At 40.7% G+C, this 26,653-nt stretch overlaps 1 protein-coding gene across 1 annotated transcript in view; it reads left to right on the forward strand.

Annotated features, from left to right (window-relative positions):
* Positions 1–1,974, forward strand: part of ZNF608 (zinc finger protein 608) — an 86,806-nt gene extending 84,832 nt beyond the window's left edge. Inside the window, exons 7-8 of the mRNA XM_074166131.1 lie at positions 481–634; positions 1,889–1,974. Of these exons, the coding sequence (XP_074022232.1) occupies positions 481–634; positions 1,889–1,974 (240 nt within the window). The remainder of the gene's footprint in view (positions 1–480; positions 635–1,888) is intronic.
* Positions 1,975–26,653: the final 24,679 nt, after the last annotated feature.

Raw genomic sequence — 26,653 nt, forward strand, 5'->3', positions numbered from 1 at the left:
ATTTCCACATTGGAGCAAATACTTTCAGATAAGTTGGTGCTTGTTTTAATTGCGCGCAAGTCACTGACTCTATTTTTGAAAGGGCCTTCTTGCTATTCAGGCAGGCTTGATCCCCAGAGTACATTAAAGAGGGCTGAGGATTCATTTACATCAGCTTTCAGCAGCTCAGCTAGGATGTTCAGGCATTGGCAAGTCAGCTAAGCTGAAAGGAGCTCAAAACTAGAAGTCATCATGGTGGCTTCAAGTTGCAGTGCATTGCCTCAAAATCTCTGTGCCTTGAAAAATCCTCCATTAACCAGATGCACCAGCTTTAGATTGGAATCAAGTGCAAATAAACCACTAGAGATACTTCTTCAGAAAGAAACAGCTTCATCATTTGAATTCAAAAGGTTGTTGCCAGGTAATGGCAAGTGTGGTTTTATTGTGATTTTGTCCCTTTAAAAATTCTCATATGGGTTTTCTTTCACTTTCTACTACTAGCCTGTGGAAAAATCGGCAGCTGAGCGTGAACGGGAAGCAGAAAGGGAACGAGACCGTCATTCTCCTTTTAGCCAGCGGCATCTCCATACACACCATCACACACATGTTGGAATGGGTTATCCCCTTATACCTGGACAATATGACCCATTTCAAGGTGAGCAAAAGATTTCCAATGGTGGGATTAGCTTGCCTCATGGAGTTGTTACCTTGACATTGGAAGTTATGCCTACGTGGAGCATTTTGAATAGAGATCTCCTTGTTAAATCAGAAGTGCTTTACATGTAGGAAGAAGGCTTGAGAATTCACAGCATGGACTAACAGCAAATGAGTAGCTTCGTGTCTGAGAAATACCAAGTTTTGTTTCCAAAACTGGGTGTTAGAGCATTATTAAAGATGTACCAGTTAGGCTGCCATTCACATGAATGTTTTGATTCCCACTGCAAACTGACATTAGCTGGCTGAAAGGCAGTAAAAAAACCAAACCAAACAGCCTCCTTTTTGTATAATTAGGGTTGTGTAAGCAATGGAAGAAGTGTAGCAAAGACAAAAGCTTTTTATACTGAACATATTTTATGTACGAGGCATTGCAGTCACAAGGGTTTAACCTTGTTATAATTTGACCGTCTGAAAGAGGACTCTGTATTTTGGCAAATGCAGTGCACAAAGTTGCAGCCAGGGAAAAAGAGCACAGTAAGTTAACGATTCATTCTCCCTAGGTTTTATACCAGTCTTTGACTGGTTTTCTCTAGCCCCAGACTGCCGCTGAATTTAAAGATTACCTCCCAAGCAGCAAAGTACATGCTATCACAATTGGCGGCTAAATGACATTAATTCATTACGTTCACTTGGTGCCTCAACAGTTATTTTTCCTGTGTAAAAGTCTTGACATTTCTCAGTTTGATTCAGTGATTCCACATGCCTTTTGGGATGCATTATGCTTGTTCAGTAGGAAAACTGTAAAAATGATAAGGTTTTATGAAAGCATTGTATTCTGAGCAGCTGGCATGCCATTTCTTTAATTCACTGTGACTTTTGATTCTTGTTGTTTCCTGGTACCTATTATTTCTACTGAGCTTCCTATTCAGGAACTCATACAATCCCCTTGGCATCATGCAGTGCACTACTTGGAAAGAAATGCAATAAGTAGGAATGCTGTATTTTCTTGTAAAATATCTGTCGAGAACAATTCCGTTTACAATATGAAGGCATATTGATCATATTGGGCAGGCTGTCTTAATACTGTGGCTTGAAATATTTGCCATTTTTATAGTGTTAACACCCCACCCTTTTCTGATGGTGGGTTTTTTTGGTCTGTTTGCCTTAGAGATGCTTCCTAACATTTCTCTGAGCACAAAATCCATTAAAACCAGAAATACATCAACATTCCTTCCTTTCTTCTTTCCCTCAGGATTGACCTCTGCTGCCCTTGTTGCCACTCAGCAGGTGGCTGCGCAGGCATCTGCATCTGGTATGTTTCCTGCACAAAGAAGGTAAATAGCCAGTAAATATTAAATTATATATCTTAACATAGAGAGGAGAAAATAAATCATAGTTTTTGTAGCCTGATGGTCTGCAGTTCCTTGTATGACACAGTTTTTAAGGATGAATAAAAACCTGGGACTTTGAGTTAATTGTAGTTTTATTCTCTTTAAGGTGACATTTTGTCCTTACTTATGTCCTCTAACTGTAACATAGATCATTAAGAAGGAACAAGTAGTCTGTCTTCTGAGATTTTCCATAGACTATGTTTTAAGGATTGGTATTAAGATAAATATTATCATAAAGATTATGAAATATAATTTAAGATCCAAATTACTTACAAAAGAGGTTTAAAGTTCGTGCTCAGTTAGATCCATGTACTACCAGGAAAACTTAGGGCTTTATCTGTTCTGCAAGTCTGCCTGGGTTGCTGATTTTGCTTGGGAGGTTTGCTTGGGAGTCCATTGTATTTAAGTTACATACCCATTCCATGCATTTGCTTCTTAGTTATTTACTAGATTTTCAGTAGAATTCACTCTTCAACTATCACCTTGCTCTCCAAGAGGAGAGAAACTCTTTTGTATTATAATGATCTCCTCTCAAGTGAAAAACCCAAAGCATCCTTAACATTAAGGTTTCTTTCATTGCTGCCATGTTAAGCTTCAGAGTTTAATGTATTAAATAGTACTATAATGTTCCATAGTTATGGGTGCCTTTCTGAAAGCTGACTCTTAAAACAAGTGACCACATAAGGCTCTTAGCTGTAATTACTTGAGTGGGAAAGGATTTTATCCCTGAAAGAGCTGATGGATGCCAGGGTGTCAGAACACAGAAGATAAATGCCGGCACAGGTTACTTGTTAGTATGTTGTTCCTGGCAGGAGGGGGACGGGGACATGGCATGCTGTCTTTCCTTCTTGGGATTGAGAGGACTGTGCAGATTGCATTTCATGGTGTATCCGAGGTGCAGAAAAAAACAAGGGGGGAAAGGATACTGCATACTAAAACATTCTTCTTTCTCTTTGCAGAGAATGATGAGTTTGGAGATGTACATTGTCATGTGACTGGATCACATGAGGAAGCGCTTTATTACAGACATCAGTTCCATGGTGTTAATTTGAAATGCCTTAATGGCAGGCAAAAACCAGTCATTTCATTTTTGTAAATTGCAGATTTTATCACAGAGTAACAAATGTTGCTGTAATTAGACTTCTGTTTTTATATATATATATATGCGTATATATATATATACATATATATATAAAAATATATATATATTCTTTACTTTTTTTGTATCAGTACCAAGGCTCGCACACAGGGTCTGCTGCTAAGTTGCGAACCACACAGTAAAGGAGATATGTATTTGTCATGTTTAGAAAGCGTTACCTGCAAAAGGCTGTTTGTTTCTTTTCTCTTCTTTTTTTTTTTTTTTTTTTTTTCCCAGTTGTAAATAAATAATGTTATGTATCAGTGTGCCTGAACCTTGCATACCCTTCTGATATTTCCCACAAGCTCTCAGAGAGGCTAACTGTGATGACACTTTGGTACAATGTAGACGTCTATTTGGTGGCTCCTATTAAGATGCATCAGTGTAAAATGTTACTGTATTCACTGTTTCATTGTAATTGTGTATTGTGAAAAATATACCTTTGGAAGGCATGGGGATCTTAGTACCACAAAAACTGTGTTGTATATAATGTATAGATTTTAAATGGAGATAATGAGCATCTGTGAATAATGAAATGTCTTTTTTGATAATCTTGAATGGCAGATAACCTAATAGCCTGCATACCAGAAGACATCTGTGATTGTTCTATTACTTGAATAGTCCTGCAGTCTTTTTTTTAATGTTTACAATTACCAAGTTTTAGAAGAGGGACTTTAATGCCATTGCCTGGTTACTTGTTTTATGCTGTAATCTCGTTTATTTTATGTAAAATGTATATCGAATGCTTTCATTTTTATACCTGCCTTAAATAATTTGGCAATCAGAATAAAGAAGTTGTTTTTGTACTTTTTCGGTGTCTATGGGCCGCTTTGAAAGACGTGTCACAGTTGTAGATAGCGGAGGCTGCAGCTACCACACAACTACTGCTCTGTGTGCCCAGAGGCTCTCCCTGGGGCTCAGTTCCTGGTGTGCACCTGCAGCCATCCCGTGCCTCCCCGCTGGGCCTGGGTTGGTGCCCTCTCCCAGCGGGCGATGTGGGGTTCAAGCCAGATGGCAGTGGACCTCTTTCAGTTGACACTGATAAGCTCAAAAAAGGCCCATAGTAACACCTTGGATGGTATTAGTGGAACTTAACTCTCTAATACCTGTTGTAGAGCAGCTCTGTGTGCTATAAATTATATAGGCAAATTTTTTCTATTATAACTGAATGCACCCCTCTCCCCCATGAATAGAGGCCTAAAAACATAGGACGTGTTTAGGACGGATTAAAAAAAAAAGTCCCTTGCTGTGCTTAATCTGCATTACCACAAAATAAATATTTTATGTGGCTGTATACCACCTGTTTTGTTACAGTGCGGTTAACACAGTACACAGTAATATGAAATCACTAATCAAGACATGAAAAAAAAATCAGATTACTGGTCAGGTTTTTGAGGCTTTAACTGTTGTCCTTTGCTGCATATCCCAGTTACATTGATTGTCAAAACTGTTTTTTAAAGTTTTACTGTTTTTTTTGTTCTTGTGTTTATTTTTTTTTGACAGGGTGAATTACTACAACTTAAAGCTTGTTCTTGAAGTCGGTTCCATTTCTTCTACCATGTGAATACTTAATGCAGAAGGATGAATTAAAGATTCCCAACAGACAAGCACACTTGGACTTTTTATATTGCGATGATGAATCTGCCATTAATATTGCTATAATTGTTTTATTTTTATAGGCATAAAATCAGTTCCCTTAGTGACTAGTTATAAGGTTTATTGATTTTTACTACACATCATTCATCTGTGGCTTACTCTTATTGTCTTGTTCTGAACACATTCAGAAGTCTCACAGTGGTGACATACTACAAATTAGCCTCATAAAAAATGGGAAGGAAGGGGTGTTTTCTTTGGAAAGGGGATATTGTGAATGCAGGGCTCTTGAAATAATAAATGCCTTATTACTTCTCTAGTAAAGACTCAGATGGCTTTTGTATTGAAATGTACCATTGATTTTTTTTTTTTTTTTTCACCCTAGACCATTAATGCTTCTGCAGCAAAACGGATCTTATAAATTCACACTATTGGTGATTTTGATTTAGTGTGGTTTAAGATTGAGTGTCGTAAGTAACTGGAATGAATTACTCTGATTGATACAGAGTAAGCAACAGTTAAAATTATAATTAATGTTACATCCTTGAAGTCTGTGAGAGGGGCTAACATCCATTGCCATTTATTGTCTTCCTCCACTTAAGGAGGAATGCTTCATATGTTTCCTTTCGGTTTAATGCTTGTTATGCTGACCTCCTTAAAGGCTGTGTATCAGTGAGCATGACTCCCTGGTTCAACACTCCCCCGAAACAAGGGGTGCCCAATGACGTGCAGCTGCTGTGGTCATTTCACCCCTGTGTGAGCACCCAAAGGATGAGCAAACTGAAGCAGTAATACAAGGAAGACAACTTACAGCCCTGGGAACTAAGAGCTGCAGAGGCTGATCGCTGGAAAGGGGCAGCCGAAGCAGCATGACACAGATACATTTACACTCTGTTTTTCACAGGAAGGGCTTGTGCTTTTTGTTCCCTCCAGTTGACAGCTCTGCCACACTGCTCTTCTAGCAGCAGCAATCAGTGACCCCACTCCTGTCTTCCATCCAGATGTTTGTTGGTGGATGTCTTGCAAAGGTGAAGCAGGGCTTATGCATTGCATTTATTTCTTGGGAGTTTCTAGCCTGTCCATGGAGTACAGCTAGGGAAACTAAAGGTCTGACAGTGGCAGCCCATCACACACACCCAAGAAACTCAGCCGGGGAGCTACTGCCTGTGGTGCTTGCACCGGGAAAAATGGATCTGAACAGAGGAGGGGTTGGGGTTTTTTTTGAGCAATCATGTAGCTCTATAGGGGGAAAAGGGACAGGGGTCTAACTGACGGAGCTGGCTGGCTACCAGGGCTAGACCAGAGCTGGTGAAAATGGGGGCTAGGAGTAACATCTCTCCAATTTTGTAATTTTAGATTCCCTGGTGGCCTTAGGGAACATCTGAGAACTCACAGAGCTATTTCTGTGCCATACCTGCTTTCCTCCCCCTGGCGTCTGAAAGGTGCGTTGGTTGGGCTGAGCCATCGGGTCACTAGTCCCACTTGTCACTATGAAAAGTGCTGGCAGGACAAGTGCCCCTAAAGGACATGAAGTTAGAGAACCCCCAAATCCATCCTAAAACACACCAGGGATTGCTGACAGCACAAAAACCGGCATAAGTGAAGAACACCATGGTGCCCTTCTGCAGCTCTCCACCCTGGCTTTTCCCAGGGAAGCAGTGAGAGAGTCAAACAGGGAATCTAGTTTGTATTTCCTTCTGGCACCACAGCCTTGTCACTATTGTTTTCACAGTTGGTATATGTGTTGTCCTCATCTTTCTGCCTCAGAATCTCACTCTGATGTTTGCTCACCACACTCTCTCCTTTCTTCTCTCAGCTCTCTACCCCACTTGCCCACTTAATAAGCCCTCTTACATCCATTTGATATCATCAAAACTTACTCTATTTGCACAGCTAGAAACTTTCTACATACATTTGTGATCTCAGCCCTTGATTAGTTCTCTCTCTCTCTTCCCTTTTATCACACTCCCTCCTTTGACCTGTGGGGTTTTTTTCTGTATCTTGGGCTGTGTTAATGTATCCTGTCTCTCTTCAGCCTAAAGTGTTTGGGACAGACATGTCTCACTTCATACAGCATAGTTCATATTTATAGTTCCCTCTGAATAATAGCTACAGCATCTCATAGATTATGGCACAAGATGCCATGAGTAGCTAGAGCAGACCATTATTAACAATGAGTTTAAGATAACTGACAAAACCTGTTACAGTTTTAAAAGGTATTTTGAAGCAATCTAATGCCTCAAAAATAGGGAATGATACCAAGCCCACATCGGAAGTCTGAAGCTGTATCTCCTTGTGTCAGAGGGAACTGGAGACATGCAATCATTACTTAATGAACCACCTTTGTTCTGCTGTAGAAAGAGAGCTCTGTTTTCTTAATTTGTTTCAGTTTTAGCCCTTTACCTAGCTCTCTGTACTAAACACTCTATAGCATTACTGTGAACTACAGTTCTCCTTGATGTAGTTCATGGACCTTTCTTAGGTCGGTATTCCCTAAGTTCCCATAGCTTCAGCCTTTTCTGTAAGATTTTTTCAAGGGAATCCTATTGTTACTTTTACCAAGGAATGCGAGAGTTGTTCATTCAGGAGAGGAGGCATCAGATGAAGTTACACATTGCAGTGGTGGGAAGGTAGGCACCATTAAAATCCTCACATTGGCTATTAGTTATTTTTGTGCAGCTTATGCTAAATTGTACTTTCAGCCTCAGTAGCAACTCTGAAACTTCTTGTCTGGACTGACAAATTAGCAAACTTAAGGATTTAGCAAAGGTAATTACTACTTGCAGCCTGACTATATTTATCATGCAAAAAACCTCCTTATTCTCCACCATAATATTATAGAGAAGTGCTGTGGGGACCTTGAAAGCAGATTTTGTTATAGACAAATGAATTCCTGCAGACCAAGCTGGTACGTGTAGTTCAGTTCCAGTAGTCTCATAGTCGTTTCAGCAGCACTCTGCAGTTGTTTTGGATGGTATAATGGTGTATGTTACTCAAATGATTTCCATCATTTGAGTTTACTGATGATAGAATAGCGCTTACTTACTGCTTGGAGCATAATGGTACAGGATTTCTTCACGAAACTGAACAGTGCAGCAGTGCCTGCTAAAAACAGAGCTAAATGAGGAAGCAAAGATCCTCTCAAAGCCTGTGTAAACCCTTAATGCAGGAGACTAATTTTAAAGCATACATCTTGACAGGTAGAGTAAATGACTGCAATTCTCCTAATTGTTTTCAGGACCCTGGGGGCACCACCAAGCCTTGCTAGCCCTGCCCAGCCTCCTACGGAGCCTTCCCCCACCCCTGCTCTGGGGCTCAGCCCTGGGCTATCCATCCCTGCCCCAGGGCCACCTAATGCCCTGGGCTGGGGCTGTAACCCAGTTGGTACCCCAGTACCCTGGCTCCCTGGCTGGGGTCGGTGAGATGGGACCTGCCAGTCCCCAGAAGCCCCCAGCCCTGGCTGTGCTCTCACGGTTGTGAACAAGGATGTGCATTTTCTGCTCTTGCAGGACTTGGGTTTAGGCTGTTTCTAATAGAATGGTATGCAGGGAATGGGCTTCAGTAAGACCCTTACTAATACTTTCTTAAATAGATGAGAGAAAGGTGAAAGAGGAATTTTTGTCTTTATATGTTTCAAATCAAACTCTTCAAGAATAGTATAAATGAGGTGTGGAAAAAACACCCTGGGGTTTTCTGATTGAAGAACCTCCTGCATAGTTAACAGGCTGCCATGAAGAAACAGTCTTTGTTTCCATATTTTTCCCCCTTTTTCCTCAATAGTTTAAACTTGTGTTTGAAAGTACAAGTGACACTAGAAATAACTTGAGGGGAAAGGGGAATTTTTTTGTCTTTTGTCTCCCCATCCAACGTGCGTAACTGAAAGGGACAGGATTTGCAATTAGCTTTAAAAGGAGCTGGCCTACATGTGCTCAAGCTAGACACCTTCCTTATACACAACAGGTTTCTCCTTGATAAGCTCGCTATTCAGGAGTGGTCTGCTTTGCTGGCTGCTTCAGAAATGTGACTCTGTCTCCTTCCTTTGGGGTTCCCCAGAAGAGAGTGGGAGGAACCAGATCGAGGGCAACACAGACTGCAGGGACGGTTGAAGTTTCTTCTTTTCCATTGCTTACACATGCCAGAGCAAGGCTTTTATAATCTCCTTTTGCCTGCACCTTTCCCCAGCTCTGTCACTAGGTCCGTGTAAGTGTTTGCAGTGATGAGCTTCATCAAACCACTGATTTTTAAGCAGAGCTCCAGACAGAAAAGGTCATTAAAATGTCAATGACACAATATGTCTCCCCATGCCGTATGTTGGAACATAACAATTTAATACCAAGCTTTGCCTCAAGTATCTGCTGTGCTAATTCATGATCTTCCTACTTGGAAAGAAGCTGGCTGCCTTACATAGAGAATTTGCCAAATCCTCAGCCTCTGTAAATGGCTTGTGGCTTTGTTGAAACCAGCTGACCACTTTACCTTTTATCTGCCAAAAGTCTGTCCCCATTTCTTGACTTACTTCCCTAAAGAACCAAGGTTCAGAAGAAACTACTATAGAAAGAAAACACTAAAAATAGCAAGTCAGAGTCCACTGTTTTTTATGCTAGAGCACCTTTCATTAGGCTTAAGGTGGGTTCTGCTTCTGCAATTCAGATAAGGTTTTGGTCCTTTGTGGCAGAGCAGTAATTGCTATTCAGTATAGCTCTTTACTTCTTCCTTGAGAACATACACATGTACATCTCTCTCCGATGCTCATGTACTCACTCTCCCCTTTGTTAGAGGGTCACACATAAATGCTATATGCATGATTTTATATTAATTTGCTTAGGGGTTTCTTTTGTAGCCCACTGGCAATAAAATAGCTATCTAGGGTACTAATGAATGCTCAGCTTTGGCGTTTCATCTCTGCACCTGACACTAGGTCACAAGCTTTTAAAACCTGTCCCGCTTGTAAAAGGGTTAATTCTCCTAAGCTGCAGACACACTACAATTCTATTTTATTAAAGAAGAGCAGTATGTATATGTCAGTGTATGGGCCTGGCAAATCATTCAAGATGTATACAGAAAGGGGAGGCAATGATTATGGCTGGCAGTAATAGATAGGGAGGACAGGAGGCTTTGACATAAAAGTGGTCTAGCTGAAAACTTCTGAGTCTGCTTTAAAGACTCCAACGCTGAGCTCTGTACTGAAATACAGGGATTTGGAGAGCCATGGATTCAGCAAGGTCACCCAAGCAGCACAAGGAACAGTGGCATCACTTAATTCACTGAGCAAGGGCAGGTGAGTCCCTGAACACTCATACTGGGGACTGCAATGGCTCCTAGTAAAGAAAGCTCTGTCGTGGGACAGACGGATCTTCTTTAGGCAGCTAATGCCCTTGGAGCAGATCTGAAGCACTTGGGTGCTTGCTACAGGCTCACCTGCTGCTGGCTTGTGAGCTGCCATCTCAGTATGCTCTGCTTTCTGCAGTGTCACAGGTCTGCAGCATCAAGAGATAGGCTGTTTATGATCCAAAGAGCAGTGATAGTTATTACGTCTGAGCAACTTACGGAAGATGAGATAAAGCCTGGGGCAGCCTTAAAGCTCAAGCATGGCCTTGACAACTTTGTCTTTAAAAGGCACCACACCTGTCCCATTGCTCCCCTACCCCGAGGGAACAGGATATCACTTGCTTCCAAATGCTATACTCCAAGAACCAGTCCTTTTTTTGTCTGCTATGTGAAGATAGAAGAGGAGTCCCTCTTTTGCAGAGGAGGAGAACTTTATTGCAGAGTTGAGAATTGTCGGTCAGGAGACCATATGTGGAAAATCAGAAATATGTGTCTCCATTTACACTTCCTCTCATGGCAGTAAGTTGAAACCTTTGGTCCTGTCCTCTTTCATTGTTTGTTGTAATTAAATAGATAGATTCTTACATCCTTTTGGGGCCTGTTAAATGATGGTGTTAGATTACTAACCATCAGTACAAAGCACCCATATCTCCTCATTAATTGGATGATACATGTTTAAGAAGCCATCTTGAGTATTTTTCTCTGTAAGAAGGATATTTCCATCATAGGACATGATAGTTTTGTCCTTACTAGATGCTTTATTTTTGGCTGCTAAATTTTTAGACATTGCCACTTCAGCATGCAGCTTAGATGAAGTCTCAACTGAATCTTCAGGACACAGTATTTCATATGTTCATAAGTTCAAAATTGGTACTAGACTTTCATAGTAAGTGCCACATATATTAGCAATGTTTTGTTGGGGGTGTGTGTGTGGTTTTTTTTTTAGTTTGTTTTTTTAATGTTGTTCATTTGAAAGGGAAACATAAGCTTCCAGGAATTCAACTTTGACAGGTTTTCTTCTTTCCTAGTTCTTTAAAAGGACAAAATTATTTCACAGATCATTCAGATTCTTGGCAGCATCTGGTAGCAGATCCAAAGGAAAACAAATTTCAAAATAAGTCACTGATTTCATGGAGGCAACATTTATCAATAATACAATAATACAATTACCCCTCTAACTGACACTAAAGCTCATTTGCTAGTATACAATGATCAGTAGGACGAGACTTGAAAATTTCTCTATGTGAAATCTGTTAAGCAAACACACAACACTGGTTTCAGGAGAAGGTTTTTTCAGGGTAGCTGAGGGCAATGAGGGATGCAGACCACTTCCCCATCTCCCTTTCACACCTCACCATCCCTTTTTAGTTTATGCTTTGCCTGCTTTTTATATTTACTAGCCATTAGTCCCTAGTGATAGCATCAAGGTCGGATGCCCTACTTGAATCAACAGTTGAATTACCCCTATCTTCCAACACCATCAAAAGCAAATTGCTAGCTAATCACAAAGGAAAAGAGACTTGAAGAACAACAAATAGTTCTGTGACCAGTGCTAATAAAGACCAGTTTTCAATGGCTTTGTTGCCTGTTTGGACTCTCATATGCTCAATAAAGTGTGAACTTCTTAATTTTTTCCTAAATGAGGCCACTAACAGGCTGTCTAACCTTTGCCTCCTTACCAATATTTGTGAAATTATAATATCTTCCAAGTATCTAGTTTAATTGCAACTGGTCAACAGGCTCAAACGTGACGTGCAAGGGGAAGATTATGCACATGATGTGATCACAGAAACTGCAAATAAGAGGTATGCAAGGGTCTCTTCTGCGTGGCCTTGTTGTGTGTGTATCCTGAGCAGTCAAAAAACTTAAAGGTGGCAGTGAGCATAACAGCATCTTTTCCCCTCACGCCAGAGGCGCTGTCTTCAGGGCCAGGCATGGACCCTCTCTGTGAAATTACTCCAGTCCCTTGCACCACTGTAGCTGTTGTAAAGAAAAGTAACTGGTTTATAATTTGTTTGGGTTTAGGGTAAAGCTATGAACAAGGGAAACTGAAATAAGTGTAGGTCATGGCTCTTGACTCCTAAATCCATCAATAATCACAAGAATGTATAACTTGGAAGTAGTCCATTATTTTTATGTATTTAGCTGTAGGCTTTATGTATCCCTATTATATACACATAGGCAAAAAAGGAGCCTGGATTTAAGAAAAGCTATGGCCATGGTCTTTTTTTAGTGCTTTTGGGCGCCAACAAACAACAATGAATTTTTCTACGGTTTAATAATAAGCTAGTTAAGATACAAAAAAGAACAAAGAGTTATTTTTGAAAGCTCTGGGTAGTAACAACATAATGGTTTCATTATCTAAAGTTCAGTCACAACAAGGACAAAAAAAATCCCTCTTGTGTATGCTGGAGAGCTTTTCAGTTTGGAAAAAAATCAATACCATATTCACACTAATGTTTGCTTGCATAAAATATTGACTGTAGTCACACTGGCGGTTTTACATAAAGACTTAAAAGCAATCTTGATCATCTGAAAGGTTCTAATTGTTTTTCCCCTTTCCTGAAAGAGTAATGAAAGGACAACTAAAAAGCAGAACTATATAGTTATTTTATAACTGGCACTAACAAATTTCACCAATTACAGAGTCCATTCTGTAAGCAATGAATGTGTGGCTCCCAATTAATCTAGTGTACCTCCAGGCAAGGTCTAAATCAGCTGGATACAGCTAAAGCAATTTGCACACAGCTAAAAGCAAATTGGAAAATAAGTGTTCCACGCTACTGCCTATCTTTCCAAGCCAAATACACAATCAGTATTCTGGCAGCAGCACTCTGTCATGTTATTTGCAGCTATCAATTTTAATTATAACAATTATTGATTAGTTGGGAAAGTGAATAATCTAATGTTCAAATGAGGTTGGTGCGGCTGTTGGGGATCTTTTTTCCCTGTCATGCACATCTACATTTAGCGTTAGGAAATATCAAGCAAAGAACATACCTGCAGCACAGTGCTGAGCTCAGATAACTATCATTGAAGATGCAATGGTGATTTTTTGTTTACAACAAACATCTGGTTTTAGGATTCACCAGCCTGTTGTACAGCAAGGTTGATATGATTTGAATTGGAGCATGAGAGGACTCAGCTCAGGAGCATAGGCCAATACTTTCAAACTTGGGCGCCTAAAGTCAGACTCCTGTTTTCTTAACCACCCAAATGAATGAGCTGTTCTCTATGGGAAGAGTGCTCCTGTTGCCCATTGACACCAGCTATTTTGCTAACCTATTTACTTTTAGACACAAGATGTTTCTTCCTGTAGAACAATGCTTCTCTTGGAACAGAGAAAAAGGAAATATTCAACCCTAGCTGCACTAACAAGAGTTTTATGTGTTTCAGCTAAATAAATAGCTGGAGGAAGAGTACATCCTGACTTGAGCAGGGTTACAGCCACAAAGGCTGAACACGAACTTTCTGAATCCAAGTTTTTGGTACAGGCTCATCTCCCCTGCTAATGAAATGCCCTTTGTAGTGTTGCTGAAGACATGCTGTTTCCATTTGAAGTGATCCAGTAAACATTTAACTAATAAATACTGTACCCCAAAGAAGCCCCTCAAGTGCCCTGCAGACTGCCTCTGCCCAGACTGGGAGAGCAACAGGAGCGTTTCCTCCATAACTCCTGCTCCTCTTGGTCTCTAACCTCAGGAGGCAGGGGGAAGAGCTGTGGAAATTTTAACTCCAGGACTTTAGGGTGCTGTTGCCAAGTGCTTGTCCCACGGCTGAATGTGCCCATCGTGCTGTGGACAAGCACTGTGGCATGGCAAAGAGCTGCCCCACATCTGCCCCAGGGTGCCCTGACGGGGGAGACCGGAGGCACAGCCGCACTGCCTGGCTGGATACTTCTCACATGGGCATAACATTTGATTTTTAAAAAAAAAGGTAAGTTGGGCATCTGGGGGTAGAAACATCCTAAAGTTCTGAGCTACCACTGAGGTCAGATGAGCAGGGCCAGACCAGAATGACATTACCCATTTACCCGCTTTTGAGTTTAAAGCACATACCAAGTACAGAGGACAAAATATTTTTTTTGTGCAGTTTTGTGAATAATGGCTACTGGATAACTGGCATAGTAAGTAGTGCATTGCACCGTTGCTCGGAAACTATGGATGGATGTGAAACTGGGAAGGTCAGCTGCTGCAATTAGTTATCAAGCGAGAATAATTTCAAAGACCTTGCACAAGCTATGCAACTCCCACTGTCTTGGCAAAGACTGGAACAGCTAATCATCTGCTTTGAAAATGTGAGTGAATGCGTCCTTGAATTGGACAAGAAGGTCTCTCTGCCTAATCAGGAGCCAAAAACATGTGCTTGCAGTGCCTCATACTGCAATGCAAAAAACAAAGGAAAAAAAATAGCAAAGACATGGGAATAAATCCTGAATGTGCCAAACATGGGAATGCCTGTGTCTGATAACAAAATTGCTCTCTGAGAGAAAAAAATAGTGGAACTCTGAGTTAAATATGCATACATGTGAGATCATCTGGTGATCGGATATGCCTTCGGCACATGTGCACACACAGTGAGTGTACTACTGTTGTCTGACATGCCTCCTGCTCTATTTTTTGCCTTTCTGAGCTCTTTTGTTTGGAGTTTACTTTGGAGTTTTACTTTACCTTGCCCGCCAAAGCTTTCATTCTGCTCAGCTTGATGCTTCACAAACACATTTACAGACAGAGATCTGTCCCCATCATTTTCCTTCTTCCTTTCTTTCTCTTTTGTTGTGTTGAGGAAAAAAACCACTCCACACAGCAAATTTCTATTTAATAGTATTTACCACTATAGTATGTAGTCATAGAGAACTGTGAAAAGTTACAGACTACAGTCGTTTAATCTGGCATATAACAGTGTGATTCCTATTTTGTTAGGCCATAAATTGATAATCTCACAGCTTCTCTATTATTTAAAACATAGTATTAATATTAAAATTGCTGTGCCTATCCATAACTTTGGGATCAGAAATGTACCTCAAGGGATCCAGCTCCATCTGCTAGAAGTGCTTTTCACTTCAGATTAATATATTTTCATTTGCCCTGTCAGCCTATGCAGATGGAGCAGGCCTCAAACCACGCGGGGTCAAGTAGGAGTCCAATTAGGCAAAGTTATTTTTAAGTTCTGGAGGGCACGGGGTCAGCACGCTAGAGAGATTTAAGCACCTAAAAATGTAGATAGGTGTCTTATGTATTTTCAGAAGTGCTCTTGCGCTACAGTCAAGGGGAGTTAGGCATCTGGCAACTATCCTGTGAAACACATTTTGAGATCCCTGCAAAGAGCATGAACACTCTTGGAAATTCAGCTGGTCTTGCCATAGGAAGGTTCAGGCCACATAGCAGAGGCCACCATTTTCACTTTCCCGCTCCTGCTGTCTCAGGTCTGCTGAGACTTAGCTTCACGGCCAAGATTTGTGCAGCAGCCTCTGGATGTGCTTACATTGCCCGAGAGGACACACATACTTTGGCCATCTCGGGATTTCAAAGTGCTGAGGAATTGATCCAGCAGCAGGAAAACCAATGGCCGTGGGTGAGCTGGCTGCACTCAGGCATGGTGTGTGATCTACTCACTCAACAGTCTTCTCTGTACTCTGGGTAGAGGAAGGTCAAGGAACATAAACCCAAAAATTTCCCAGCTAGCTCAGTTATCAGTAGTGGCAACAAGTAAATGCATAGAGAAGAGCAAGAAAAGTGAATGTATCTATGCTAACACTCTTCCATTTTCTGACAATTTTCAGCCAGAGATTTTCTGTTGTGGTTTTTCTATGCAATAATTTACAGGGTTTTTTGCAAAGTTCTTGTTCAATGTACTCTCAAGTTCAGTATGAACTTTTTCTATCCACAATGTCCTCCTTTACCTAAGGAGTTTCCCAAGTGCATTGTCCATTGTATGGACATTGCAGGACCTGCGTGTCCTGGATGCAGTCGCTCTTACCTTTATTTGATGACCCTGGATTCTTGTACTGGAAGTAACAGCAGAAAATATCTTCCCTAGACATCTTTCCCCTATGCCTCTTGTGATTTTATAGACTGTAACATATTCCATGTTAAGTCACCTTTTTTCCACACTAAAAACCCCAAGCCTAATTTTTCTTTTATTCTTCTTTTTTTTTTTTCTTTCTTTTTTTTTTCCTTTTCCCTGTATGGAAGCTATTGATCATCCTTGTCATTCTTCTTTGAACCTTTTCTATTTCCGTTATATACTTTATAGTTGTAGAGACTCATATCTATCTTTCTACTGTAGAACAGCCCATTTATTCCTACCTTTAACTTCCTGGATTTTAGCCCATTATTTTTCTGTAATGTGTTTTTATGCTGGTGAGTTTCTTTAAAAGGCATTGCTTTGACAGCAACAGCAGCATGTTTCAGTTCTTGCTCTTAATAGTAAATGGGAGAGGGCCAGGGTACGAGTGTTATCTGCATGGAGCTGGAAGAAACCCTTAACAAGTTTTTTAATTAGGTTACTCAAAAATAGGCAGTTAGATCTAAAGAATTGCACTACAAGCCAGGGACTAATAATTCCTGAAGCATTGGTTGAATGATGCAATATGTACAGTACGTACCAAGGCAGAGACCATGTGCGCTACAAAGTTCAATCCTAATAGAATAATGACCCCAGAGGGGGCCATCAAAAGCTAGTAGAAATTAAAGCAATTCAGGATGCTCTAGCTTAGACTGAAGTGATTTCAATACTATGATCCATCAGAGTGGATCTGCAAAGACCAGCTGAGGTTTTAACTGCTGCTTTGCATACTTAAGGTCTTTCAGCCTCCAGCAGCTGTGTGTTGCTCCTCATATTCCTGTGGTTCCCAGCAGAAGGGACGAGGCTTCACATCAGGGAGGCAGAGAGAGCCTTTACTATGGTGCTGTCTGTTTGTTCCTCTGTCTGACAGTGTGTTAGATACCGCACCACACAGTTCTCCTCTGCCATTTTGTATTTCACATATATAAGCCTACCAGCGAGTAAAGTGGGAAGGTGAGATGAGTCTTTTCGGTCTGTGGGTGATGCACAGACTCATCTCTCAGTCGCTCCACAGAGCACGCTGAAGTACATTTCCCAGAGACTGTGTATGGTGTGAGGTAGATAAAGGCAGATCAGCTGAAATCAGTCTGGAGATCAGCAGAAAATCTCTCCAGAACAGCCACCTGTATAAAATTCCTGCTATTTTGATAGGAAACACAATTGGCAGCTCACATGAGATTCTGACCACAGCAAATCCAACATCGACTGTCTGCTTAGATTGTGATCCAGATCTGAAATCTAAAACATTCAGAGCCAAGAATTTTAATCCAGGCTGTGCGTCCACACATTTCACCGTCCTGAAATTTACTGCAATTCTCTCGCATTTCCAAAAAGTGTGCTTAGTGAGTGTCAGATGAGGAGCAGCGTTGCAGACTGTAAACCACGCTTCAGCTCCTCTTGCGGACAGATACATGACAGCAGCGCTGGCCCCAGAGCTAACTCCAGACAGCACAGTCTGCCTGAATGTATTATTGATATCTGGTGCAGGACAGTGGGTGACCTCTCACATGTTTGGCATACAGTTCAGTGGCCTTTACACCTGTAGGTGCTATCGTCCCGCTTTGGCTTGTTCACAAATTCGTTTTAGCTGCTGTGGGAGTTCTGCAAGGCTCTTGCGCAGGTAAGTACACAGAGCTAAGTACCCACAAACCTCCTTTAAAAGTACATTAGTATTAATTGCATGCGTATGTGGGGGAGAAACAGTTCTGCCTAAGGGAACCAACTAGAATCTGGTCCATTAAATAATTCCAATGTTGAAAATAATATTTTTTCCAAACTGCTTACACTTTGCATATGCTTTTGTTCATATATATATATATTTCAGAGATAATAATAAGACTCTGCTATAACGCTTCATCTTGGCTTTCAGAGATAACAGTGCTAAAAATGCAAAACAATATCAAGCAAATCTGGAAAATGTGAAAAATAAATAATAATAAAAAAGAGCAGCCAAGGCTGTCCTTGAGAATGTTATTGCTGAATGTGACCTAACCTGACTAACGCATCCATTTCATATGAATTTAAGTCTCTTACGGTGGGTTTGTAATATGATAGAGCAGTGGTAAGATGGCTTTTGAAAAAGAGGAGAAAATTGGATCTGAAACAAACTTTAAATGAATAAAGAATCATTTAAAAGCTTATAGCTAGACCTAATTTCACAGTAAAGTATATTTCTTTCCTTTTATTTTTTTCTTATTTTTAATGCGTGACATATAATATGTGTCTACTTTTAAAATTTTATATGTATAGATATATATGTACATATAATTATGCATACATGCACATATATATGTAAAGCTACAGTACAGATTTTCAAACAGTTAAATGCATGTTATATTTTCAAAGACATTTTGTTATCTTCTCCATAAGTGTGGAAGTCTGATTAAAAGCTATTTTTGAAATAAACCAGTGGGGAACCGGGGGTCTCAGCAGCCTATACAGACACTGGGAATGTAGAAGTAGTGAGCTGCTGTTGACTGCTGGTCCAGAGTGCACCCCACCACCGGTCGAACGTCTGTGGCAGGTTTCCCTTCTCACACCAGAAGCAATAAATTGCACCACTCTCATCAGTCCAATGAGATAAACCACCCTCCCTGGCACACAAGGGACTGTGAGCCACTTGGAAGGACAGCAGACAGCTTGTGCTGGTGGAGAACTGTGAGGTGACTCTTTAGATGGTTGAAGGACATCTTACAGGTTTTGGGGGGTGTGTTGGGTTGTCTTCGTTCATCACTATTTCTAATGTGTTTTAAAAGAATTTCATACATATAAGATAACCACTGCATTTCAGTACGGATTTAGCCGATACTCCAGAGAGGCCCTGCCACTTTCCTTCCCTCAGCAGCATCACTTGGTCTGGGGCCATGCCAGCCAGGGGCAGGCTTTGGGACAGCAGGGACAGGATTTTCTTCGTATGCAGGGCAGCCTCCTTTTGGGCACTTTACCTCCCACCTCCCAGCCATCTGCTCATCAAGTCCATTGGGTGTACGAATCTGTTAATGCAGTGCACATTTTGAGAATGTAGAAGCTGCCACCACCAGCAAGGTTCAAGGGGATGATAACAGTGTTATGGTGGCCAAGTTTATTTTGTTGTTCTGACTCTTTTTCTTTTTGCTACTTCAGCTCAATTCCCCTCTGAGCAGGTGAATTGTACAGATTTACATTCACCGTGTCAGAGATGTTGACCTCCCTAATTAATTCAAATTCACAGTGGTGTCAAGGGTATAGAGGTAATTTGGCCCAATGGATCAAATACAGAGTGAAAAACATGCTATTCCCACAGAAATTAATGGAATTTGTTTTCACTTAAAGCAGACCTGACTGTGGTTCAATGACACTGGATTTCACAGATTTGCATTGATTTGCTAATGAGAAATTTACACCACCATTTACTTGCCTCTAAATTTGACCCTTTCACTTCAGCTTGAATTGATGATTGCTGTGGGAACAGAAGAAACTGGATTCACTTCTCTGGAGTGAACATAATTCAGTGAGCAAACTATAAAAGAATTTGAGGGCAAAGTAATCCAAGGATTAAAAAAAGCCACCAAACAAACAGCAGCAGAAAGAGTGTCTGTCTGATAGCTTATCACTGTGACTAGTATGTGATCACCAGCACTCCTAGATGTTGGGGAGTTGATCCACATTAAAATGTAATGTGCTAGTGATGAGGGTTGGGCATACAGAAACCTGATTTTAATAAGCCCCTGAAAGGTGGTCTAAAATCCAGCCCGCTTCCCCTGACTCCTCTGGGGGTGTGGACTGCCAAGGACTTTGCTGTGGGGATCTCGCCAGGAGCAGGGCGGTGGGGTCTGGGGGCACCAGACCCTCACACGCCGGCTGCAGCGCGGGAAAAGCCTGGGCAAGTCACGTCCTTCGGACCCGAGTTGCAGCGCAGGCACCAGGGGTTCGGAAACAGTTCACAATGCGGCGCTGAACCTTGCTGCATGGATGACCTGCTTTAACTAAAGGAAAGAAAGCCCACATTAGCATGTGAGCAAAGGAAGTCAAAATGATCTCATTCATAGAGCTTTCTCCCATTTATGTAAGGGGAGTTGGCCCCCTCAGAATAGCATGTCTTTCTCTGGGCCACACAGGGCTGTCTGCCTAATTTTCCTTATTCTTAACCTTTGCCTTTCCGTGGGACTGAAGTGCAAGACAAAGCTGGGACACTGCATTCTTCCCTTATATCTTAGCTACAATAGTGAGGAGGTGGCAGGGTTAAAAATGTTTGCACACCCATGGAACAGCTTGAATGCATGGAGCTGTTCTGGCATCGCTGTCCCTGGGCTGCAAGGACCCACTGGCTTGAGAACATACATCTCCGCCAGAGTCTGTATGTAGCAGGCAGCCACAGCTGCCTAAGCTTAAGTGTAAACTATCGAGTTTAAATTAATGATAAAAATTAGCTTCTAAATAATAAAAATCCCCAAAGCAAAACTTTCATCTAATACTACTAATTGCCTTTGAATTAGTTCTTCTCTATAATGCCACATTAGCACAGCAGCGCATTAATTATTGAACAATACTTAAATCATTCTGAAGTAATACATTCATTTACCACTACCTCCTTTAGATGGGAAATATCATACTATAAGTATGTTACATTTTGTTAATCCTTATTATTTAAAATAACATCTTTTTCTTGTCCTTCCGCCTTATGTAGTTATGAATTTTTGTGAAGACAATGCTACAATTGAACTGCAGGTTCAGTAGAAAAGTATTTATCATATTTTTAATCTAATAACTAATCCTTTTTTAAAATTATGCCTCTTAGCAAAGTGTATTCCTGGTATTTTGTTGCTGTATTGTTGGACAGCTTAGTAAATTGCTTTTTAAAGGAGTCTACCTGGATTGAATTAATTATTTATGACACTAATAAACTAAGTATTCATAAAACTGTATTGATTTTGCCAACACAGGTCTTGAATCTGCCTCAGTGTTGAATAGCTAATATTCACATTCCTCTGGAAAAGAATGCAGCTTTTCTGTGACTTTATGTGCTATCTGCACAGTCAAAGATGAAATTACCTTGCCTAAAAGTAAAGGCAGGAATATACTACGGTAGAAATATATTAGCAATATCTTTATTCCTTCACTATAATATTATTCTACAAAACCTACTTCTTCTCTTAGCAAATATTCAAAGCAAGGTTTGTTATTTTATAAGACCTCTTTTTTGTTGCCCTACAAGAAATACATTCAGCTATCTATTTCACTGAATTTATCAAACAAATATTCTTCTCATCTCCTGGGTTTTTAGGGCGTTCAGACAAGATATTCAGCTCCTCAACAGAGAGATTTAAGGTGCAAGCCAAAACACCCTGGCCTTCATAAATAAATACTTGCACACAGCCTAATGTACTCATAAACAAAATCCCCCAAATACATGTGTATGTTCTCTTTAGAGGGCAGACTATTGAAGGTACTGACATTACAAACACGTAGGACCTAACCGTGCTCAGATTCTGTATGTATAAGTGTGTGGGAAACACAGTATTGGACACATATTGGGTCACTGGGTAAAGGGGAGAGCTGCCATTATGGGTGCTTGTGCTGGCATATGTACCGAAGACATTCTTCGCAGTTTAGAGAGGATTTTTCTAATCTCTCTTCTCTATAGCTCTCCAGCCATTCCATGAGCTACAATATAGGGTGCTCTAAGACCCAAATGAACCTCTTTAAGAGATTCCTAGGGACTAAAAGGCTTACAAGAACATCTGCCTCTACTGTGCCATTTTGCATGACCTGTCCTCAAGTGCCATACAAACTTTGGAGGCACGTCCTTTGTATCCTTCCTAAATGTATGGTGTTAAACTGAAAACAGTTACAGGAAGTCACAACTAAATCAAAGCAGATACAGATCCAGCATGCTACAGGCTTTACTATTGTCCCTGGGAAAATTGTCGTACATGTCCTCTTGTAAACTATTATACCCCGGCACGTGAAGGACAAGACTGTGACTGGGAAACGCTGACACAGATTGACCAAGGATAAATTGTGCATAACCTGTCTGGTCACCATCTATAGTGAAACAACTTGCTCAGTGGTGAGCAAAGAGTGGAGGACATCACTTACCTTAATTTCAGCAGGGTGTTTGACACAGCCTCCTGCAGCTTTGTTACTGACAAGCCATTAAGATATGGAATAGACACATGGACGACAAGATGTATAGGAAACTGTCTGAACTGACTGGTGGTGGTCAATAGGTCAAAGTCAAATTCTCCACTGTTCACGAGCAGAGATCCTCAGGGCGAATACTGGGACTGGTGCTACTCAATATTCTTATAACTGACCCAGATGATAGACTGAATTCACCTGCTTCAAGTTTTTGTATGGCACCAAAATGGGAGGAGATGTGTACACACAAGAAGGAATAGCCACTCTATAGAGAGACATTGACTGGCTGAAAGTTTGGGTCATAAAGCATTGTGTGAGGTTTAACAAAAGTAAATGTGAATTCCTGCTGCTGGGACATAGTAATCAAAAGCAAAAGCACAGGCTGGGGTCTGACTGGAAGGGCCCTGGAGCTCTTGGTGGGCACCAAGGTGAGCATGACCTGGCAGTGTGCCTTGGCAGCAAGGGGGGCCAGTCCTGGGCCACATCAGGACTAATGTTATCCTAGCCCTGACACCAACCTGAAATCTGAATAGTCAGACCATGTACTATGTCTAACAGAGTCCTGTTTCTTCATTCTCAGATTCCTCCTTTCTAGTAACTTGTTCCATTCTGGTGCCTCTGATTTTTCTTTTCCAGTTCTGGACTCTTGCAGTGTTCATTTTGTCTTCCTCTAGATTCCTTACTTCATGCACTTTGCATCTAGTTCTATGAAAACCTCATTTTTTTTTTTTTTTTCCCACTGTGTGAGATGGTAATTTACCACGTAAACTTCTGACATTTAACTCTTCAGGACAATATTCCTTTTGTAAGAAAATCCTCTAACTCTATGATGTCAGCCTTCACTAATATTTGGATTCATGTTGGAACTATGCCCTTTTCCCCAAGCTGTAAATTTCTCCAGGTGACTAATAACTGCAGAATGTTCAAGTGTCTGATGGATTATGAATTTGTTTACCTGACCCCCTTGAAGGGCAGGATTGGAAGGAACATATGGAAGGAAATCTGAATGTTGTCTCTCTAATTCATGATCCTTCCATGAATTTGTTAGTCTTCTTATCAGAACTGATAGAAGGCACTATAAAGTTGCATAAACATAAAAGCCCTTGGCAGAACTTTCTAACAGTAAGTGGAAGACTCCACACAGCAACGATGTGTTGTTTTGATGGATGACCTCAACAAAGTAGACAAAAGAGATCTTCCAAAACAGACCTCATAATTTTCAAGGATGCAGCCTATTTTTCACAATACTGAGATGCTATCATGTGTAGAAGACTCAAAGATGGACATATCTTTGTAAGCACAGAGTACAGTACAATTTTATAAATGTCAAAAATATATCTTTAAATAGCTTCTAGATTCAAAGATTTTATAAGGATGATCATACTCTTCATTAACAGAGGGGATTTTTGTGTAAATACTGCTAGAAATCTTCGAAAAGTTTGAAAATCACTGTTTCAGGTGGAGACTATGGACAAGCAGCTGTTCTGCACTTGACATTTTAAGGAACCCCCTATAGCAAACTGCAGGTTGGGCTTGGTGAGCATAGTATGTGGGGAATTCACCTCTGGAGACAATTAGAACCTGGGTCACCCTAGCTAGGTTTTTCTTCTACGGTTTTTTTGTTTGTTTTATTTTGTTTTGTTTTTTGGTTTTCAGTGTTTTTTTCCCCAATTAGTCAGTTCAGGGCTGTTTTTTCACTTCTGCCTCACGTGGCTACGACTACTATTTCCCTGGTCCTGACTGCTTTCTAGGTGAATTTGCAGTCTTTTGTTTCCAGTTTGTAAGCATTTGAGACTTTATGCCTGCTAGGACTTTCATGCACACGTTCTGTCTCTTTCTGGATCTGAGCTACCTGTGATTCTCACCTACTACTTCCTTCTGAATGCTAGTTTAGGAGTTGGCACTATTCAGCAATGAACAGAAAAGAGTAGCTATATCACTGGAGCATGTAAGAGTTACTGTTTGGTTCAATTTGAAGTACTGGTCTGAAGTGATCACTGCACCTTTTGGATAGAAGAACCATTTTCCAGGTATGTGACATGCTGTTTCTAGTGTCTATATATTACTGATGAAGTAATGTCTATACATTACTGTGCAAGAAAACATGATGGTTTGTTTGCACCTCATTTTGTCAAAGCACGCTGTATTTCAGACTCACTGTCCATGACACTTTCCTTCTGGATTTATTTCATCCCACTTGTGCTGTAAAACCAGGTGCCTAATTCTTTTCATCCTGAATGTAAGAAGTGAAAGGAGATATTTTGTTAACTGTCTTTGCTAAGAGCTTTTAGACTAAGCTAATGGAGGCCAGTTGTCTTAGTTTTCTCTGAGAAATGGATATGAGCCATTTGACCAGGGTATCAAAGTACCTGACAGAGGTGAGCAAAGTTTTACCAGAAGATGGACCTATCTGCTTTATCTCCCCACTTCACTGATGAACTGCCCTTGGACCACAGGAGAGTAACAGAGAAGAGAAAAGGAGTATAGCTGCCTCAATCATAAATTTGACCTGCGGAATCACTGAGGAGGAGAGAATAAACTCTGGTTGAGAGACATATGTAGGTGTTCTTGTTTGTGCATGGATCTGTGTGGTTCCTGTATTGTCCAAGAATAAAGTGTTTTAAAAATTCTGCTGCAGACCTTGTGCAGACCTCTTTTCTTTAATGATAGGTTCCAAGGACAAACACTTTTGACCAGAGTGCCATGAAAGAGGAGCTCTTGGAAGTCAATATGAAACCCCAAGGAAAATTTGTGATGTGGAGCTTCTGCGCTGATCTGGCCAAGACCCTCATCCCAAGGGAGAAGGAGGCTCCCAACAAAAAATGCACACCCACAACACACCCAGGTGGACCGCAGGTAGAAAATAATCAGGATAATTTCTCTGGGAAATCACAAGATCCAAACCCTGGGTAGAGTGATTCCCAAGCATGTGGTAAAACTCAGACACTGCTGTAGTGTAAATAAAGCAAGAGGTGAAAGAGGAAGATGGGAGAGTAGCATTTCTGTCAGTGGTAATGTATCCTCTGGAGCAGGACAGGAAGAAGGACCCCATGAGGAATGAAAGGGTAGGAGACACCATATGTTGGATAGGAAAAGATGGAAGATTAGGATGTGGGGAAATCTCATAATGAGAAAGAGATAAAAGGGGGGATTCAATGGTGAGAAAAAGGAGACACTAGGGATAAAGGCTAAAGAAGTGTGAATGTGGTAGGGAGGAGCAAGAAAGAAACAGTAGAATGAAAAGAAACAGGCAAAAGAAAAGAAAATAAGAGAAAGATCACAGGAGAAGGAGAGGGAAAGCACATGGGTCAGTAAAGGGTGCTGGGCATAAAAGCAGTAAAGAATGAATGCAAAAAAAATGCTCCTTTCAGAGAGAAAAAGAACAAACAGTTATAGAAGAGAAAGGCAAGAGAAAAACATGCAAAACAATAAAAAATCTAAGACAATACAGAATTGAGTGGAATGAATCAGAACTAATAGAAAAGTAAAAGGGGGGGGAAAGCATGAAGAGAATAAAAAGATGTCAATATTCAGAAAAAAAAAAAAAAGGCTGGTTTTAATCAGATTTATTTGTTTGTCTATATTTAATTGTCTTTCTGTGAGAGGCGTATTTGCCTAGATTTGAGTGGCTACCTATAGATTAAGGTTCAACATTTATCACGTTTTATGATTATATTGCTCATGGAAAAGCTTTTACTAGTGCTACTTTAATATAATCTGAGTAGCAGAGGGAATCTGTAGGAAAGGACATCCCACAGGAAGTGGCACCCCTCCATTAATTATTTTAATTATTATTTCAGAGTGCGATTGAATTTAATTTAGCCTCTTTTAATTAAGAGGCCAAAAAAGAGCTCATCTCTTTTTAAGTCACACTTTTTTCTTACAAGCCCACTGTTTACAGTCCATCTGAAATCTGAGGGTCACATGTCCTGCTCTTTCACACACAGCAAAATCAGCAGCTTACATTTAAGATGTTTTGCTTCTTTTCTGAGTCTCTTGCTAGTGTACTTAGCGGAGAATGATTAAAACCTGTGCTCTGTTAGAACTGTTGCAGTGTTTAAACAAGGAAGTCTGTGTTTGTTTAAGAGAATGGGGAAATGGTTATCTTGACAGATTAGACTGAAAAAACAGGACAGCTGCAGTCTAGCACAGATGTCCAAATTTGCCACTTGGCTGGTTTTTTGAGGTCCTCTAAACAAAACTTGCTTGTGTGTTTGTGCCTTTGCTCTGTTTGACACCTGACTGAGGAATGTGATTAAGCACTACTGCCAGGGATTACATGTCTCTCGTGGGTAAGTGTTCACAGGGCTGAAGTTTCCTCATGTCTATCTAGCTGTGTCATAGCTTGCTAGGGGAATACAAGAGAAACATCTCAAAATGG

This window comes from Numenius arquata, chromosome Z (genome assembly GCF_964106895.1).
Source record: "Numenius arquata chromosome Z, bNumArq3.hap1.1, whole genome shotgun sequence".
Taxonomy (NCBI): domain Eukaryota; kingdom Metazoa; phylum Chordata; class Aves; order Charadriiformes; family Scolopacidae; genus Numenius; species Numenius arquata.